At 39.6% G+C, this 20,590-nt stretch overlaps 1 protein-coding gene across 34 annotated transcripts in view; it reads right to left on the bottom strand.

Annotated features, from left to right (window-relative positions):
• The window catches only part of NRXN3 (neurexin 3), a 1,021,208-nt gene that overhangs the window by 564,895 nt on the left and 435,723 nt on the right, over nt 1-20,590 (bottom strand). For all 34 annotated transcript variants that reach the window (XM_040600857.1, XM_040600858.1, XM_040600879.1 and 31 more), the window contains 4 exons: nt 8,754-8,873; nt 2,478-2,859; nt 905-1,095; nt 187-360 (listed from right to left, as the gene is read on the bottom strand). In XM_040600857.1, coding sequence (XP_040456791.1) covers nt 187-360; nt 905-1,095; nt 2,478-2,859; nt 8,754-8,873 — 867 coding nt within the window. The remainder of the gene's footprint in view (nt 1-186; nt 361-904; nt 1,096-2,477; nt 2,860-8,753; nt 8,874-20,590) is intronic.

Raw genomic sequence — 20,590 nt, 5'->3', positions numbered from 1 at the left:
GCTGCTCTGAGAAGCTAGCTATCCCTTAAGCTGCAGAGTTTGGAAGGTACAAGTGAGGCAAAGGATGTCATGATGAAAGCAAACTAATGAAATGGACAGTAAAGTGGACAAGTAGATGCACAGGGAGCAGCAATGAAGTAAAGAGGGGAGTTCTTGAGAGGGGAACTTCTCTGAAGCCAATTATACCTTCGCATCCACGCTCAATCTGCCCACTGCGGTGCAGAGCATCATTGATCAGATCAGGCAGACGCCCATTCAAGTCCACAGATGCTAGACAGCCCTGAAATCCATCACGTGATGCTACTAGCTTCGGGAGGTTGCTATACATGCCTTGAGCTAGGCCAGCAATGTAGAGATCACCTAGAGGAGAAAGGGGTAAGCATACAAGAAGGAGGAAATTACATATCTTCTAGAATGGCTACCCCCCACACCCAGCATGAAAAAAAGCAAGCTGAACAGATGCTCAGAAAAAGTTAAAAGCAAAGCAAGATATTGTGCAAGTCATCATTTCTTCCTCCTTTACCACAAAACCCCAAAATTCCCAAGCCACAACCAAAAGCAAACAACAAACTAAAACCCACACTCACACAAACAAAAACCACCATCAAAAAAAAAAAACCAACAAAAAAAAACCAAAAAAAAAAACCACACAAACCTGATTGTAATTGCATCCTAATTAGGAAAAACTGCACTATGACAATCAACTTTTGAAAAAGCAAAATATGACAAACTATTCTGGTACTGGAAGTTGCCAAACAGAGAGAGAAAAATGAAATTGAAAGCCAAAATCAGTAAATTCCAGATTTACTGTTCTGTAATGCATGGTTCCTGCAAGCTTTCTCTTGTTTACTGGTTAAGCCCTGCATGAATAAAGGGGGGGAACAATCAGTCTTGTAGAACTTACCTTTAAGATCCAGATTTTTGGCACCATTGATAACCTGAGTGACCACCTTAGTGTCCACCTTTAGACTGTGTGTGTTACTGTTATCTCTGGTGATGACGACATTGTGCCATTGGTTGTCATTAAGAGGACGATCACTGTTGCCTTTTATAACATTAGGTCCATTTCCAAGGTCAAACACATAGTGTATATATCTGTAAACATAGCAAGAACTAGTTAAAGTTTGTAAGAACTCCAGTGCTACTGACCCTTATTCTAGCCAGAGCTGATAAATCAACTTACAAAAGTCACAAAGGGAAGTATCCCTGTGTTAGAAAGTTCTAATAAGCCAGACTTGAGAACATATAGCTGTATACTTTCAACCAAGAACATGTAAGGATTAGTATATTTTGAGATGACAGCATTTGGAGTAATCAGATTCTAACCACAAAGCATTCCTCTTTTTCACAAAGTTCTTGCAAAACCACAAAACCCCTGTCTGTGTATATAATTATTTTTTAAAATTGGTGATATTGATAAACATACTGAGGAGCAACACTAGACATGCTTATTTGGGGCATATATTCCCCAGATTCATTCTGAGCTTTGAATAACTCCCTTAAGAAGTGGGAAACTCACTCAAAATATTGTACTAAAATTCACATGAGATCCTAGGTTTATTTAAACAGCTAGAGAACAATTAGCAAAGCTTTCAACAAAAAATAAAGACCCTAGCGAAGACTGAAGTCATGCGAGTGTTACCCTGAATTATTTAAGTAGTTCAAACAGAAATACACCTGAGGATAGAAGATAAATATTCTACTTAGAAAGGAAAAAAAAAAAAAAAAAAAAAGACAACAAAATTCAGCTCTCAGAGTACCAGGAGCTCATGACTCCTACTTTTTTATTACTCAATGTCCCACTTACACAAATATGTGCAAAGTTAAAAATGAAACAGACTGAACTACAGTTGTACTGAAATAAAGAGGACTAGTAAACTGTATTTGTGAAAAACTTCTACTGTGACTAGATGAGTATAAGAGATCAAAACTTGTTCAGCTAAGAGAGGATTTTTTTTTTTTAATGTTATTGGTCTTGTGAGAAGAATACAGCAGCTCAAAAGCAAGCTGAGTTCACTTTTCCTCAAGCATCATCAGCAGAAATACAAATTTGGCAGCCCATATGTCCTTTTTTTCCTTTAGTGGAGAGAGCAGAAACACGAGTCTGTTACAGGAAATAAATAAAATAAAATGAAAGGGGGAAGAGAGACTCAGAACCCTCAGCACCATTTCCTCCTCCTCTGTGCTATTCTGCAAGGTTTACAGCACAAAACTTTAGCCTAACTAGATCCAAAGGGCTTAAAAAGATTAATGTTTCATACTGCAAAAGTGTCTTTCCCTCAGCCACAGAGGGAAGTCAGTGATGAAGTCAGAAGTGTAAGCTTCAGTGTTTATCGTTAAGTGTTTTGTCATACACCTCAGCAAACAGAGAGGACACGACTCTGAGGTGAATTCCTCTTTATACAAACATTTTAAGCTTCCCTATAAGTAAGTTTACCTATAAATAAGCTGGTAGAATACAGCAGACAGTCACTTACCCCTTGACTAGTTCGACTGCAATAAAGTCATTGCCATCACCACTGTTAAAGAGAATGAAACCATCAGCTGAGGTGGTCTTGAACTGGAAGAAGAGGTGCATGGATGTGTAAGCCTGCAAGGTGGCCAAGCTCAGGTAGCTGCTCTTGGTCTTGAACGTCACAGGGTCAGCTATAATGTTGCGGAGACCAAAGCGTGCCTTCAGCTCACAATAGTCAATGTCACCATTTTTGCACAGGTCAATGTAGAGCATCCCGTTGAACATGAGGCTCTGGAGGTGGCCAATGAAGCTGGAGGGGATGACAGAGATGTACCGCTTCTCCGTCATGATCCCTGTCTCAATGTTGTGGAACTCCAAGCGGGTGTGATCACCAACCATTGTGCCTAAAGGACAGAAACAAGGAGGAACATGCAGAAAGCTCAGGGATCAGTAACAGGTTGTAGGGAGCCCTTCACCCTCCAGTTTCCAGACTAATAGCGGTACTAACACAATCCCATCCGGTCACTGTTCAGCAGCTTTTACAACAAAGAACGCACAAACTCTTGTTGGAGAGGCTCGAGTCTAGCAGTTGCCAAAACCTGGCAAAAAAAGAGAAGACAGGAGGAAAGGGCCACGGGCAGCTAGCTCTGTATTTTTCCCTGTGCTTCACAGACTTCCCTGATTGTGAAGACGGCTGGGTCTCTCCCTTAAAGCCTACGGTGATCTATTTGACCCAACAGTCCATCTGCCAAAAAACTCAGACACTTCTGAAACAACTCTTAAAAGTGCCCTTCCTGGAAACACTGTATATTAATCTATGTTTATCGAAAGAGCAGAACGAGAAGTGAGAACAGTCATAAACCTGCTAATATTTATTCTGTTGTTCTCTCCTGGTACCTGATGTTATTTCTCTTATTTTAAGAGCACAGCAGGAGGGAAACGCACAAGAATGTAACAGGCAAAAAGCCCTCCATATATTTAAATCATCAGCTTACCACTTGGGCTATTTCTCACGTTGTGAGGGATTTAAACCTCTTAATTAAAATACTCAAACTATTCTGTATACCAAACATGTCAGACTATTCTTTAAGCATATTTAAGTGTTTCAGTAAGCACACTAGGCATCAGTAGAGACGCAGAACCCACACAGGCAGATGAAATACAACAGTATGCTGGAAGACTAGTTTGAGTCAAAGACAAGCTGTGCAGCATCAGAATGAAAACCATTACAAACGTCCTTGCTCTAGTTCTCTATAGTTCCTCATTAAGGCAGCCACACAACTTTTGGTCATACAAGCGAACAGCCTTTCTGCACAGGCCTCGTGCCATTTAGCATATACAACAGGAATACTACTAAATTCATTAATTGCTCAAAATTTATTTGTTTTCTCATCATTCAATGTACAACCATTATTCTAACCCTGCTACAAAGATGCTGTTATTTTTTATCGCATGAAATTTTCTGAAGTGTTGCATTGAGTTTACATGGTGCTTGCTGTGGGGTGGCTGCAGGGCAGCCTCCGTGAGAAGAGGCTGGGGCTGCCCCATGCTGGGCACAGCTGAGCCCCTTGGCCAAGGTGGTGATGCCTCTGGGAAAGTGTATTTCAGAAAGGGCAAAATACTGCCTGTGAGCAAGGAACAAAGCAAAAAACGCAACCAGGAACCCTGCAAACACCAAGGTCAGAAAAGGAGGAGTGGAAGGAGGTGCTCCAGGTGCCAGAGTGGACATTCTCCAGCAGCCCATGGAGAAGACCACAGTGGAGCAGACACCCACACTGCAGCTCACAGAGGACCCCTATGCAAGAGCAGGTGAATCCTTCCTGTGACCCATGGAGAGCCCATGCTGGAGCAGGTATTCCTGATGGCCTGTGGAGAGGATCCATGCTGGACCACTTCATGAAGGACTGCTGCCCATGGGAAGGACCCACACTGCAGCAGGGTCTTTTGCATGTTTCTCTACTTAACCTTCTAGTATATGCTGCCGATACAATTACTGAAATCCTTCATTTCAGAAGATTTTCCAAAGGAAACAGCTACACTGCCTGTTGGCCCCTCTGCCTCCAATAACATTTTATCATACTGGTCAAAATGAAACAGGGTTAAAAGAACAGAAGGGTCAAAAATATTTCAATCCATATTAAGTTTGTGAAAATTTGACACCTGGATAAAGACCTGCATAAATGCTTTCAGTGGGCTATAGACAGACAAAATTAAACAATAATATTTGTTTATTTATTTGGTTGGTTATTATACACATTATATATACAAATATATAATATTTGGTTATAATAAACAACGAGCAATTGATTGCATCTGCTGGTCCGTTTGCGTATATACACTGCTCTTGACTGGTCACTGCAAGAGGTATTTCTGAGTCACTGGGATTAAACCTGGGAGTCACACTGATCATCATGGCTGTCGACAGCAAATTCCTCTTTTAACTCCCCCAGGTCATACCAACTGGGACTTACAAGCTTTCTCATATTCTGTGCTATGTCCTGAAATCTCCTAGCATTTCTCACCTAAACAGTTCCTAAGTGTTAAAAGATTAAAGAAAAAATAAATATAATCATAGGTCTTTCAAGACTTTTCCTACTATTCACATTTTTTTGTTGTTGGGGATAGAATAAAAGCTGAAAACACTTAAGACACTCAGATGATACATTCTGACCTGTGGTGCATAGTCAGATTAAATGAACTGATGGTCTATTTCTTGCGTAGGTTCTCTTAAAACACTGAAATATTTCTAATTCACCTCTCATGATCGTGTACAAAGTGCAGTTTTTCAGTTTATATTTTGTCCAAATATGATCGAGTTTTTTGCAAAGACAGCAAACAATCACAGCTGTCACTACAAAAAAATGTTTTCAAGTGTCTATTCCAAATATGAAAATATTACACAAAATAGTTTATTTTTTCACTTATTACCAATTTTAGCAGTGAATCTAAATTTAAAGACAATTATAAGAGACCATTGACACGGAAAGCTTCAACCCAAGCAGATACAGCTGGACAAACTTACAAGCAGCTGAGTCACATATTTATGACTATTCAGGAATTCAAGTGTCAGGATTTAAAAACATTTGCATTGGTACTGAAACAGTTCTTTACCAGAAATAATATTTTAGTTTGAAAAATGCCAGTTTACAAGAACTGAAACTGTATATGCGAAAGTTTGTTTAGACAAATCATCTCACCTCCACTGCTGTGATTGTTACAAGCTGGTTTAGTGTTATCAAATGAAAACTTCTGATTTTTCCAAACCAAAAGAATTGTATTTTCTCAAAAATAAAATAAAATAGAATTTTAAAATCACTTTAAAAAAAAAATCCTGCTTCAAAAGTTTAGAAAAATAAAATGTAGAGATGTCAAAGACCAAAATCAAGAAACCCCTTCTCCTTAGCTCTTAGATAAATGCAAAGTTGTTTCCAGAGTAGAAGAAAAAAGCCAGGCCAGTGAAACCTGGAGTACTCAGGGACAGGGAATCCAAATATAGGTGGCATTAGAAATGGAGTGAGGGAAGTTGGCAGAGGTGAACCCAGAATTTTAGGAAAGGTGAGAAATGACAAAACTGGGACTGGCTTAGGATCAATAGGACTGTGATAGTAGAGGTAGTGCTGAAAATTAGGAGAAGTTCAGTGAAAAGCTGAAAAGGATATGACAATACAAGACCAGAATCAGGACAGAGATGTATTTTCCTAAGAAATTAAGGAGTGAAATCCAGTATTTTCTAATTTTCTGAACACCTGCAGAGTTCACCCCTAATTCCTCCACTGTATTGTATTTGTAACTACTACAGCAATCAGCAGCTCTCCAGTTCAAGTGGTAGCAGACAGAAAAAAAATCCAGCCTCCGCTGCGGTATTTGGGTGCTAGGAAGATGTTGTAGGGAGGAACACGACTGCTATATTTGTGTCTCATTTATCACTGATGTTCTGAGACTGGGGGGAATGTGGGAGGAGGGTTTTGCAATTAAGCAGAAAAATGCTGTCCAGAGGAACTGGATTCTGACTTTGTCTTAGATATCCTGCAAGAAGCCAAGTCAGTCGCTTCATTACATATTTTTCATAGGTGGTCATTAACTGTCTAGACTTAATTCTCCAAGTAGAAGGGCTGAGCTAATTTACAGGATCCAATTTACAGACATGCTGAATATTTGTGCATGCAAATGACTGAAAAAAATCATGCCAAATTGGTTCCAAATACATCCAGCTTTATTCTGGTGCCTTGTTTCCAAACTTGTAAAACAGGAAAAAGATGCCTACTCACTTCGTATAACATAGACAGGGGAATAAATCCAGTTACAGCTTCTTAGTTCTGCATAAACATGTTGATGAGTAGCACACAACAAACACACACACATAGAAAAACAACAGCTCTATATTTAGAGCAAAATTTAGCTGGCGTACATCATTCCAAGCAAGCAATAAGAAAGAAGGTGACAATCAAATAAGCTGTTTATTTTTTGCTGGGGGCCCAATTTAGACTTCTGATCTATGCCTAAGATAGCGAGAATCCTGTGGAAAAATCTATGTGACCGCATCATTGAAGACTGTATCATCTGCCCAAGGAAGTGGGATGCAAATTGCATAGAAAAATTTTAACTCTGGTTTTTCTGACTTTTGACTTTGCCATGATGGCATTCTTTTAACAGATATTTTTAGCTGTAATGCATCTTTAATTATGTAATTCATATACATGTGCATATGCACATCCTATTTTAGTATAGGATTGTATCATTATTATTTATAAACTCAGTTTCGTGGAAAGGAGGCTTCAAAACCAGATGGCTTTCTGCGGATTGAGTTGGTAATGCAGAGAGTGCCACCTCATGGTGCTTGCTAAAAAAGGATATCCAGAAGAACTGTTCTTAAATGCAGAAGTAATCAGGATGAAGCCTTTACCAACATATTTAATCAATTCAGAAAGTTCCCTCTTAAATAAAATTTAATTTTCCTAAAACCGAATGTTGACCAAGCCTCCATCAATTCCAACAAGGAGAGGGAAAGATTTTTCTTTCATATGTTTCCAATTCTTTCTTGCAAATTCTCAGCCTATATAGCACAGCGTATGTTTACTTCAGAGGGAAAATACATAGAGTCATTTTCCTGCAATCACACTTCTATGCGCTTTATTTCAAAATCCCGACTCATGTCTTTCCACATAATCTAATTATCACAAAGAACTTTTTGCAGAGATAGGATATAGTACTCCAGGATTGCCTACAGCAGCCATTCCTTCTAGTTGCCTTCTGAGGAGAAGCTACTCAGAACAAAGGACATCAGCATTTGACACAACAGCATGGGTCACAACTAAACACACACACCCATACCAATGTCACATCCAGAGTTACCATTCTTTGTGATGCTACTCTCAGCCTTCAGGCTGCTAGTGTTTTCCTCAAAAACCCCATTTCCTACTGTTATATACAGCTATAAGAATTTTAAGACCTTTGAAAAAAGAAAAGTAAGTTTCTGTCTCTTGCAGCTGTGGAGAAATAGACCAGAAAAGTATCACCTTTATAATTTTGTGATGAAGAAAAGATCAATCTAAAGCACCAGCTTTCCCAAGTCGTTGATCTTTTCTTCCCCCCTTCAACTATGTTTCTCCTCAAAAAGCTGTCAGGAAATGCAGGAAAGGAAAAGGAAAAAAAAAAAAAAAGAAAAGGAAAGAAAAAAAAAAAGGGACTGATACACCCTATATGTTATGATACAATATATTCTGATGAGTCAGGGTCCTCTCTAACCTCTAAAACAAAGTGGGGAACAAACTTCCCTAGCTGCTTTTTCTTCTGGATGAATCTGAGCCACAAGCACAAGAACCTGGGGGAGGACGACCCAAACAAACAACAAAAAAACCAAAACTAAAACCAAACAGCAGAGATAGAAATCCATATTCTCTACCACATCGGCCAAATGCAGGTCTACCATCAAGGAAAAGTTTGTGCAAAGGAACGCTTTAGGGAGCCTTGGTTTTGATTCCACAGCATTGGAAACAGCTGCAATTGCAGCTCGGGAATGATGTATACTGACAGCATACCCCAAACAGCCTGGCACCAGAGACAGTACTGCTTAGCACCGCTGCATCCCTAACCCCATGTTTTGTATCATTGCAGTTGTCACAAGTATCTGGTGCTGGCTAAGAACAGTCTTTCAGAACTGACACAAAAAGTAACATGAAGGGAGGGTTAGTAAAGAGGATACACACAAGATCAGGGGTAATAGGTGTAACGGCAGAGAAGAGACTGGGAACAAAAGCACAAAAATAATGAGAAAAAAGTACTCATACATTACACTTACCCTCAGCAACATCATCATCCACCATCAGCTTGAGGCTCTTTCCTCGCCGAACTACCCGGACCGTGTGCCACTCATTATCATTGAGTTTCTGTCCAGCATAAAGTGTTTCAGGTCCTTTGCCTGGGGATGAGGAGAGGTATGACAGTTAGAGCCAGACCCACAATTAGTTTAGTATTTGTTCAATGGGAAAAGTCACCAAAATCAACCTGGTGTGATACAGACGAGTACATTGTGTAGGTGCATTATAACCTGTAATCACCTCTCACACCTACACCTTCCCAGCTCAGAGGGAGTCAGGGTCACAAACCCTTCTACTGGGTGAAGTGCCCTCCTCCACAGAGCCCAGGGGTCACAGGCATTTAAAACAGGGATAGAATTTTTTCTTATGCTATGGTTCTCATTGTACAGGGCACTGCAGTATTAGAAAAAAACAAGGTGGTGACTGAAATGTCTCTGGAGTGGAGTCATTAGATCTGAATTTTGATCTCCTAACAATCTGGATTTATAGCAGCCCCAAGGTGTTTGGGATTCTTTTCAAAGCTAATCACACTGATCTCTCAACACTTAGGTATCGAACACCAGGTTGGTTTCAGTCTTTCACCTCAAAAAATAATAAAAAGATTAAAAAAAACACAGTAACACCCCAACCCCCAGAAAACCTCAATCACCACTACCCCAAAAAAAATTTTTATTTTTTTTTTAATGCAAAACCTCAGAAAGACAACCACTCACCAACCTGGTTATTTGCTTTAAGGTTCTTTGGCAAAGCAGCCTGGCTATAAAGTACTTACTTCACCCTCTGAATTACAGGTCAAAAGGGAAAGAGGAGTCCTTTCTTCTTCAAAAGGTAAAATGACAGTCGCCCTGACAGTTGCCCTGGCAAACAATGCTCCTGGGAAAATAGCACTAGTGCTACCCATATTTGTCCAGTTTTGCTGCTCACCCATCACAGTTGACAGGCAATTACTTAAAACATTAATTGTTCAGATTACAGGACTGGAACACCTCACTCATGTCAAATGGTAAGTGAAATTGAATAATGGTGTGTGCTAAATTGAAAGCATCTATGCTCATTTCAGTACAGTGCTAGAGTGTCTCTTGATCCAAGTATGTCAGAGAAATGCAGGAGGAGGACAGCAGAACATGTTGTGCATTGGGTCTGGGCCCATTGCCCAAACTGGCCAAAGGGGAACCCAAGAAAGAAAAAGCAAGACATGTTTAACATATTAAAAGAGGCAGAACAGGGACAACAAGGCATTACTACAGCTCAGCTTACTGCACTGGTAAAACTAATATCAAATACGCAGATTATTTCTCTGTGTTTTTTCAGCACAAGCAAATCAATCTCTTTATTCAGACAGCCTTTGAACAGCATTTTTTTTTTTTTCTAGTTGGACTGGTTACCTAACACAGAATAAAATGTACACAAATTCAGGTGAAACTCTGCACAATGCGTTGCACCCACTCTGATCTGCGTCATGGACTTGACTAGCAAGTAAGACTAGCATATTTCACAGTGAGATAGAAGCAAAAGAAGGGATAGGAAAAATATCCAGGGACTGTACATAGATTTACATCAGCAAGTGAGCACATTTTATCCCAGAACATATATCACAAAATGATGTCTCTGGATGGCCAGCAAAATTATTGCCTACATCAAAATATACTGCACTAGTTACTGTAGCCCACACAGCCACTTCCCAGGTAGGAAGATAAAGGAGTTTGTCTGGACCTGTGTGTTTCTATAATACCACCTGAAAGCATGGAGGGAGAGGGAAGGAAGGGGCAGAAAATGCTTTTTTAAAAAGCATTACTTTTCCACAGGTCCATTAGAGCTCTGGAGGACTCAGCCAAGAGAAATACTCAGGTGTGCTGACTGTTCAGCTGACAATACACTTTCCATGCAGCAGCTCTGCATTCAACATGGTTGAGTAACTCACAGTTGCTGCAAGTTCCCACTTTTCAGCCCTAGCCTGACAAAATAGAGGTCAGCCAAAATGAGTTGGTTTGGCTTCTCATTGTTATCTTGATGCCCACCTTAACACTTCCAAAACAAAACACCCACAGAAGTTATATGACTGGATTCTCAGAAATTGTAGTTTAACCAAGTCTCAAATAAGTAAAAAGTTTCAGCTTTCTGACTTTTTTTTCCCAAATGAATAAGGTTATCTACAAATGAGATTGCTATTTAAAAGTAACTAGTTAATAATTTGGGCTATTTGGGCTAATACATTAGAAAATCAAGCATTGCAGATGCAAACTATGTCATGCTATTTAAGTCCATGACTTGATCAGCCAATTTAATATACGATCAGTATAAAAAAAAAAAAAAAAAAAAGAAAGAAAAAAAAGGAGGTCTTAATACTTTTGTTCACTCACAAGCCTCTGTTTTGTATGCAACAATGGGTATTGGTTTGTTTTGGTAGGCTTACCCAAATAACACTGTACAGAAAAATTCAATACATGAACGTGCTCAAGAGCATTTGGCTAAGTATTTCAAACTAGGCATATTTGCATTAAAGAAAAAGAAAAGTGTTAAACATTATTTTACTCTATTCAAGCTGTTTTCTTCCTCAATTCTTTCGAGGCATTTACATAGCAGCTGGGCTGACATGAAAAGTAGCAAAAGTGTGCCCACATTTTTCAACAGACAGCATGCAAGTGAGTTGATGTTCCCTGTGTAAGCTCCCACTGAATTCTGTGTGGTTCCAGGAATTGTGTATAGAGGGACTCCCACGTTTGGATGCCAAACTTCACTTCCTTAAGCATGATTACTATATATGCTGTTATTATATAGACATTTATGTGTGATCAGTTTCTAAAAGATGACTTGAAGAGTCCTAATCCAACAGTTGCAGATGCTGGGGAAAACAGAAAACGGGCCACATAGCAGAAGGATAATGCTCTCCCTAAGTATTGTCTCCTACCCAGCAAGGCATTTCTGTGGTCTTGCAGCTAAACACCCAAAACAAAGTGTTTAGACCGAGGTTGGTGGGGTTTTTGTCGTCTTGCGGTTTGGGGCTTTTTTCCTCCTTTCAAGCTATCTGCACCTACATCACCCTTCAACTAGGATAATGCAGATGTAGGAGGAAGCAAAACAGAAGGTCAGCTGGACAGAGGATAAAAAAAAAAAGTCAAGGATTTATGTCTTCCCTTTGTGCAGCAGTCTTTTATGATAAAAGACAAGGAAAGACCAGGAACTTGTGGAGCAATGTTACAAGCTGGATGCCTGGAAACATTTTCTATTTATAATACTTTTGATGAGATGGCAGTTGGACATTAGGTAATTTCTGCAATTAATTTAATTTTTATGCATCAGATGATTAAAAGGCCACTTAGCAGGAAAAATAATAAGAAAAAGTTTCTACTGTAGCAACAACTTAATAGTTAAACTGCCAGAGCATTACTCCTGTTGGTGTCTCTGGCCTTCTTGGTCATTACATCCTCCTTCCTAATGTCTTCCTTCGGAACCGTACATCGTACAGAATTGATCACTACCTCTCACTTTCAAACTCAAATGAGCCAGTCTAGTGCGTAGCCCTTTGGTGCTTTGCAGTGGCAAACACTACTCAATCTGAAGCAAAAACACTTCTCTCAGGCATCACCATACTCTGGACACCAGTCCAGTTGTAGTTACAAGCTTCTCCAGCAAATATTGATTCAGCTGCAGTGACTCCTCCTCGTGCTCTCAGCTACTCATCATCTACTTTGACATCTACTCAAAATTTGTTTGCATATTGTTCATAAAAAACAACTAGTATACTCTTTCAAACATGGAAGAACACCCTCCCATCTGCCCAGGGTGTCCCAATCATTACCTCAATATCAAAGTTGCACTAGTGCTAATTAATAGCTTGGTCCAAATAGACTTTGCAGAAGTGCCAAGAATAAATATACTGAAGTATAAAGAGGCAAAATCAGTTCATGCCTTCTGAAAATGCCAAGATGCTTTCCATCTGGCCCCCAAGAACTCACTCATTTAGAACAAACAATTGGTCAGAGAGATGCAGTTAAAACAATAGCTCTGAAAACACCAGCTGTTACCCATCCTCAGAGGTTAACAGCACACAGAACCTCCCTCCTATGAAAGGCAATGGAGGAAGAGGGTTTAACCCCCTCACCAGTTCCTCACAGGTAGATAAAAAACCTTAAAAAAGCATGGTTTTACCCTTGGTGCAGGCTGTCATTATCTGATCCGTTTCTATGATTAAAATGACCTTCATGAAACCAGGCTATCTCACTATTGCATATCTTATCCAACATTACAGAAGAGGTGAAACATTCAGGTCTACAGAACAGCAGAAGAGACAACCAGAAAGGACACCACCAGATTTGATGAGCATGAAAAAGGCTTTTCCCTCATTACAATGAGAACTAATTCTACAACGATATAATAATGCTTTTTAGAGAAGACCCTCAGTAACAATAACAGGCTTTTATCTGCTTTTTTCTTGTAATTAAAATGCTCAGCTACCATCTCAGCTTTGTTCAGCCATCAGCATTTCAAGGCAGAGAGGGGCTGGGAATGGGAAGGTTCTCCACCGACCCCATCCCAATTTTTTTATTATTTTTTTATTATTTTTTGGGGGGGGGATGGGGTGGGGAGGAGGCATTGAGTTGTTTTTACTTACACTTTTACATGATGATCAGAAAAGTTGTGATCCACTGTGAAAGATGGGTGCACACAGATTTGTAAAACATGAGAATGAATCACAAGGCAAGCTAGACAGTTTATCTCAAAGCTTGCAAGAAACCAATCCACCCTATATAGACACTATTTAGCGATTCTCTGAAGAATATTCAGCTGTGACTAGTACAACTGTAGAGTGGGATTCTTCATTGTAGCCCTAAAAATGTGGCACAGAGGAGGGAGGTTATGAAGCCAAAGGAAAGAACTGGAAAACTTTTACAAAAATAATGTTTGGCAGTTAATGAAACATCACCCAAAGACACTACATCAAAATGTTATGTTCTGCATCTGCTCTCATCCAATATCAAAAAGTTTCGCTTGTTTCTCATCCCTAGTGATACTAACACTGCTTTGGAAGATACGTAGCCTGTTTATATAAGACAGTTATTTACTAACATACATGAAATAATCATGCACAGATATGCAATATGGCAGGTATTTTATGGAGCTGTTACCATATTAAACAAAGAATTCTTTTTTTCCATATATTCTAGGTCCAAGGATATTTAATCACAAATTCTACAGGTAGGTTTGAACAAGGTCAGGGGAAGGAGGGTGTAAGGTCAGAGACACTGCCAAACTATTCACACACGTTTATGGCTTCTTGATATGAGTTCCTACAAAAGATGGGGTGAATATCAAAACACATGCATGGCTCAAATGCAGAGCTGGGAGCTGCTCTGAAAACCTTCAATATTTTTTGCTCTTGGTTGAGTATAAGTCAGTAGTGTAAATTTTGTTGGTTTTTTTCCCAGGCAGCACTAGCATGGACACAGAGTTTCAGGAAGGTCTTTTTCTTGACCAGGATCTGCTGTCCGACTCCAGGAGCATTGTTAATTGCTAGGAAACAACTGGCAACCCCAGACTTTTGGTACATTGCAGACTTTTATATAGATAGCCGAGAGAGATCAATAAATATTTACATATATACACACTTGTTTTGCTCATATACAGGCTTTAGAATCCCCCTTTTCAAGAAAACATTGGCTGCCAACAAGGAATAAGCAGTTGCACTTCCCTGGAGATGGTCACAATCTTTAATGGGGACCTTACCTGCACCAACCTTTCCATTTCCTCAAGGAAGAGGATCATCTCCGTGTGCTACCCCACATTAAACAAAACATAGCATACACTTAAGAAACAAATGCTTTTAGAAGGCTTACAGAAAAGTTATGTTTACAGCTTTACAACATGGCTTCATTGGGAAATCAATAAAATTGAGCATGATTTACACCAACCTACCCAGAAGCAAAGCTTAATTATTCACATTTGTACAGCAATAAAAAGTGCCTACACAATCCTTTAAATGGCCACAGACTCAATTAGCCTCAGAGGTGCAGATAAGAATTCCCTCCCCTCCCCCCAAGAGCCATACTAATCAAGTGCATGGAATTAACTCAGCAAATAAATGAAACATAGCAAGAACATCCTATTATTTAGCTCAGAAAAATACCCCTATAAATTTGACCCCCAAAAAAAAGTTAAGCTGGTTTAACTGTTTGAATACAATCTGTTTTAAAATGTCCTCACAAAAGAAAAAGCGCTTATTTAAAAATAAAACAAAATGTTCCTTGCTTTTGCTATAAATACACATAGCACCATACTGAATGATCATTTACAGACACCCTGGACAATGGCTGTAGTAAGACTCAATACGGATTCAGGCAGCATTCATCATGACTGCAGCTTGTTCGCAGGGCTCTTAAAACTCAGTGCAGAAATCATGCTGTGTGTCTTTTACTCAATGTATATGTAATTTGTGATTAGAAACAAAAAAGAGACAATTTGATTGCATGTATGGTACAGGTCACACCTGGCACAAATCACACTTGTCTCTAGGTTCCTCCATCAGGGGCAGTGGGTGGTACTTGTTTCCCTCAATTTCATTGCTATTGAATTTTAACACTTTTAGAGACTACATAACTGTGTGTATCTCTACAGTAGAATCGTTTGTAACAGACATCAGGAAAACATTTGGGTTAACAAGAATGTCACACCCCCCAGAAGCGTTTAAATAGGAGATTACAATTTCAGTGAAAGGATGTTTCAATCCTTCCAAAGAAAATTTTATTCTGCTTCGAAAACGTTCAAACTGTCTCAGCTTCAAGCAAAATGGAAAAGTTTTCAGCATTTAAAACTAAGGTTTTTATTATCTGTTCAAGATATTATCCATTTTTAATGGTAATAGATGGCTTCCCATTTTTATTGGGGGACCTATTTCCACTTTTAAGGAAAGGGGGTTTATTTTAAATTCACAACCAGCTGGGAGGTCAAAAAAGGACATGGAAGTATGAAAAAAAATAATCAAGTATTCATGCTTTTAAAATTAAGGTTTGAAACAGTTTAATTAAATCAACTTCAAAGTGATTTGAGTCAGGCCAGCTCTACCTTTGTTTTTAGAGGGGGCTGTCGTGTGAAACCCTCCACCTTGGCCAGAACACTATAGACATCTCTTCCTGACAGATCGGGGCAACAACAGCTTTAGCATAGGTACAAAGAACTCAGAAGCTGCTGTCCTGTGACTCATTGACGATTTGTCAAAGGAAATATTTGTGCACGTGAGACTTCCAGAGAGCAAAGCTCAGGAGGGCTGTTGGTGTAAATCAACGGAGCCGTGAGGTGCCGGGGGGAGCAGCTCCTGCCACAGGGATGGCAGCGAGCGAGCTCACTACAGCTCCTGCACCAGCGGTTTCGTACGAGTACAAAGGAGTTGTGCCTGCTGCTACACTTTGCTTTGAAGACAACTATACCTCGGTGATGAATAAAGTAACTCTAGAACTTCACCCCGGATTCACCCTCTTAATAGCAAATACCTGTTGTTTTCAGGTATGTTCGTTTCATGGATGCAGCCTGCCACCCACGAAATGAGTCTACGGCTCAAGAAACATGCAAAACCTCACAAAGTTTTACCGTAGGACAGTATTTTACAACCAACTATTACAGCAACAGTTACACACAGACTTTTGAAGACCACAACAGTAATGAAGAGGTAAAGAAATCGTGTTCTAAGATAGCTTCACATTTTATTAGCTTTCCAGTGATGCAGTGCTAATCAAAGCAAGATACAGGTGTGACAACATCAGATATTTAAATCTTCTGTTTATTCCTGGGTAGATATAATAGTACAGGTACCAAATCCAAACAGCTTCTCACTAATCCCACTCACGTACCTTATTTGAAACACAGAAGAACTGCACTACAAACAGTAAGACAACTGGAGTTTCTCTTCCTGTTTAGTTTCAAATCTCCCAATAAATGCTACAAAGCAAGTGGATCAATTATAATTATAGTGAGAAAAAGATGCTGGAGATGAAGCTGAGGCAACTGGAGTGAGCCATATCATTTATCATGTAGGGATGGCGATGAAATAATTTGACTGCTTACTGCCTGGATGAGAATCAAACTACTTAAGTCAGAGGGGAAAAAAACATGAATAAATGTATGAGTCTGTAAATCAGGTACCCCCAAAAGCTCTTTTCTTATGTTAGTAAGGGACCACATTAGAGCAGGCTGGAGAAGCTTGTATCACCCTATTCTGTGAGCCTTCTCATGCTCTAATTGCCTCTATTACTTCATTGGAAGACATTATTTGAATTTTGGAATGATCTGACCATTGTTGTAGTGGTTTTTGTGAGAGTTTTTTGTTTGTTTTTAAGTATTAGAGCAGCTAATTCTTATTTCAGTCTGAAAAGCAAGGAGATTAGAAAGTAAGCTAAATCAGCTGATATGTGGCAATACAGTGCCTTACAGTAACTGCACACATACGCCTGTCACAGACCACTTCTTAACACCAGGACAGGATCTTTGTCTCCCTCTTTCAGGGCACAGAAGACAATGGCAAAGAAAGGGCCTCCTTCCCAAGGACACATTTGACAGTTGAATACATATCTGAGTCAGAGAAAAAACCCAGGCCTTTGAAGCTCCAATCCCAAATACTGCATTAAAAAAATAAATGAATAAAAATGTTGTCACTAACAGCACAGTGCGAGAACAGCAGACAGTCCTGCTACCAACACTTCTTTACTCAGATACCAAGGGCAAAGACCAGCAGCATCACGCATTCAGAGAACCTAAATTTCTTTCTCATTTAAGGTACCTTTCCCTGTGGCACCTGAGTGCCTGAGGTGTCACAAATGCATGCAGAGTTATCTTCGTGGTTACAAAGACTATGACATGAACTAGTTTCAACCTCCCTCTAAGAACATAACAGTCAGCATCACAGAAATTATGTCTAACTGATTTCACCACCAGCAGGATTCCAGTCTTCTGCAGGGGGTACAGAACACTGCGTGCGCTCTTGAGGTTTACTTCTTTTTTTGCAACGCTACTTCCATTCTGAACTTTGCCACTCTTTTTTGATCTATGGTGCCAGCCAAGTAGTTTTTAAATTCTACATTGCATATTAGCCAGTATTTATAAGTGTACCAAAAACCCCACATGTACTGGGAGGGAGAATAACATACGCATATAAATCAAACTATTAACAAAAAACAACCAAAATTTGCAAGTGGAGACCTTGTGCTTTCAGGTGTTACTGGTAAACTGTGTGTGCATAACTGGTAATGCCCATTGGCCCCTTTTGCCCGAAGCGAGAAACTGGTGAGGAGGATGGTAAGTGGTACTTGGACCTACATGCAAGAGTCTCTTTAATTAAGGAGCTATTGAGGAAGGATCAAATGCTTCCAGAAAACTGAGGGATCTGTAGTGCAGACTGGAGTGTTTAAAGGAATTTAAAAGCTTAACCATCTCAAAGAGGTGTCTTTTGCAAAAAACAGAATAGAGACCTTAACTGCTGTTACCTTTTGAAGAGTCACTGACTATTCTCCTGTCCTTTAAATAGGAATGGTTAGCACAAGATAGCAACCACATGGCAGCACAGATTATACTATCCTGACTGAACTTCTTCATATTTTATAGATAAAGCACTAGTATGCATATTACCTATTTAAAGTAAGCTACATTTCAGTAATGACTATACATTTCCAGGTTACGTACCAGATAACAAGTATGACTAAGTAAAAACACTTTATGGGAAAGTTTTACTGAACTGACCTATACAATGACTAGAGACATAAAACTGTCTTTCCAAATGCCCCCTTGTCCTTTCTCTTTGAGCTGTTCAATCCTTTTTTTTTTTCTTTTTTTTTGGTTGTCATCCTCTAAGCCTTTCATTTACATCTTAGCATTTACAGTTTTCCTCATTTTTCCAGGATGCTACAATGCCAATGCATCCTTAAAATAAGGTTGAGGGATACAGCTGACCACATTTAATGGGGAAGAAACTGAGACATAGTTATATTGCCCAAAGTGTCACAGCAAAAGCTTGAACCCTCTTGAATAAATGTTTTCCTTTTCTTTTAGCAAACTTAGCAAAACTGGATAAAACTTGACTAGAATTTGGAATCCAGATCGGTACTGACTACAAACTCTAAAGATTAAGACACATCCAACAACCAAGAAGCTGGTTAGAAGTCTAGCTGCAAATAATTTGGGTAATGCCACTGAACCCTTCTATTTCCAAAAACCTCTCTGCAGTAATCACAATGCATACTCCCCAAAAAACCTGGGACCCCGCTAGCAGAAACCCACCTGAGTCACTGCAACAAGATCTGTGACCACTGATGAAAATCCCCCTCAGATGCTCTACAGACACCACCAGTCTCCAGTCTACTGGTAGCGCACACTGACTCCTTTCACCTGAACTGAGAAACCCTGATGAGAAGGATAAAAGATGATACATAAACCTATGGGCAAGGGACTCCTTATTTAGGTTAAGGAGCTATCAAGGAAGGATCACACACTTCTGGAAAGCCGAGGGATCAGCAGTGCAGACTGAAGATAGTTGAGGATTTACAGATAAAGATGACATCTGAGGCAAATATTGAGAACCCCTTTGAAATTCAGATGTGAAGAGTCACAGCTTTCATGTCAGCTAAGGAGCATGTAAAGGAAAAAAATGCCCTGGGAAAGGAAGGGGAGAGAATGGTAAAGCTAAGCACAGGTGGCTTTAAACATATCAGTATCTCTTTGCCCCTCGAGCTCTGAATGACAAACAGTATCTAAGATCCAAAGTGACGCCATCCTTCCTCTCAAACATACCTCCTGAATCACTCAGTTTCATACATACACCTTCATACAAACCCTGTATGTTTCATACAACATCCACATGTAATCCTGGTATCGCTAAAGTTAGACAAATTTACACCAGAAAATTAACTGGAAGGAATCGTCCTAAAACAGCCACAGATAAGGAGAAAAAGAAAACAGAAGGGCAGCAGATCTCTTCCCACCAGGAAGTAGACTTATTCCTCGCAAGGTACCACTAGAGTTTGGGGGTCTCCTTTTCTTGCCCAGAGAATTCAGTGCCCACTTTAAAAAGACCACAGGTCTGACAGCAATGTCAGAGTACAAATAATGAACTGAGCACAAGGAAGGAAACTTTATAGCTCCTGAGATCAGTCAATGCCTGTGCATATTTATCAGCCATCTTGGTTACAAGGATTATCAATCCTTATACACCACACTTAAAATGGTAGTAATGGCCAGCATTGTGAGGTTTCTAGAAAATAAAAAAAAATATCTAGTTGTATTGGAATTACGTATTAGTTCAAGCTGTTCCAAAGACATTTAAGCAATAGGGTTGTTTGACTATCAAGCAATAGTATGTGTCAGCCTCTGGCTAAGTTGTAAAAACAGTAGGATTTGATTAATGGCATAAGCCGGTCACAAATATCTCCCTAGCAGTTTCATTTCCCGTTGAAAGCTTAGTGACAAGCATACTTTGTTTTCCATCGCAAGTCTGGAAAGACGTTCTTTTGCTCTGAGAAAAGGTTACTTCTTCGTTGCCTTTTAGAAGGCGCACACACCCCCAAAACCACCAACACAAAACCCTCACAGTCTCTACTGCCTTCTCCAGTTGTCTGTTAGGCAAGGAGGTAGTGGTCATTACAGGGATGGGTAGATTATACACACCTCTCCCCATGTATTTTTCCCCACAATGTCTTTATTTCTAGCCAACAAACAGCTAGAGCGCTACAATGTTGAGCAAACCACAGTTTTTGTGGTCTCATTTCTATCGTTCACAAGAGCACTGCGAGAATTAATCCACACGTTTAGAAAGCATTCAGATCCTATGCTGAACAAATGC

Source organism: Falco naumanni, chromosome 7 (genome assembly GCF_017639655.2).
Source record: "Falco naumanni isolate bFalNau1 chromosome 7, bFalNau1.pat, whole genome shotgun sequence".
NCBI classification, from domain to species: domain Eukaryota; kingdom Metazoa; phylum Chordata; class Aves; order Falconiformes; family Falconidae; genus Falco; species Falco naumanni.
The sequence above is the reverse complement of the archived record's forward strand: the minus strand, read 5'-3'. Positions and strand labels throughout refer to the sequence as shown.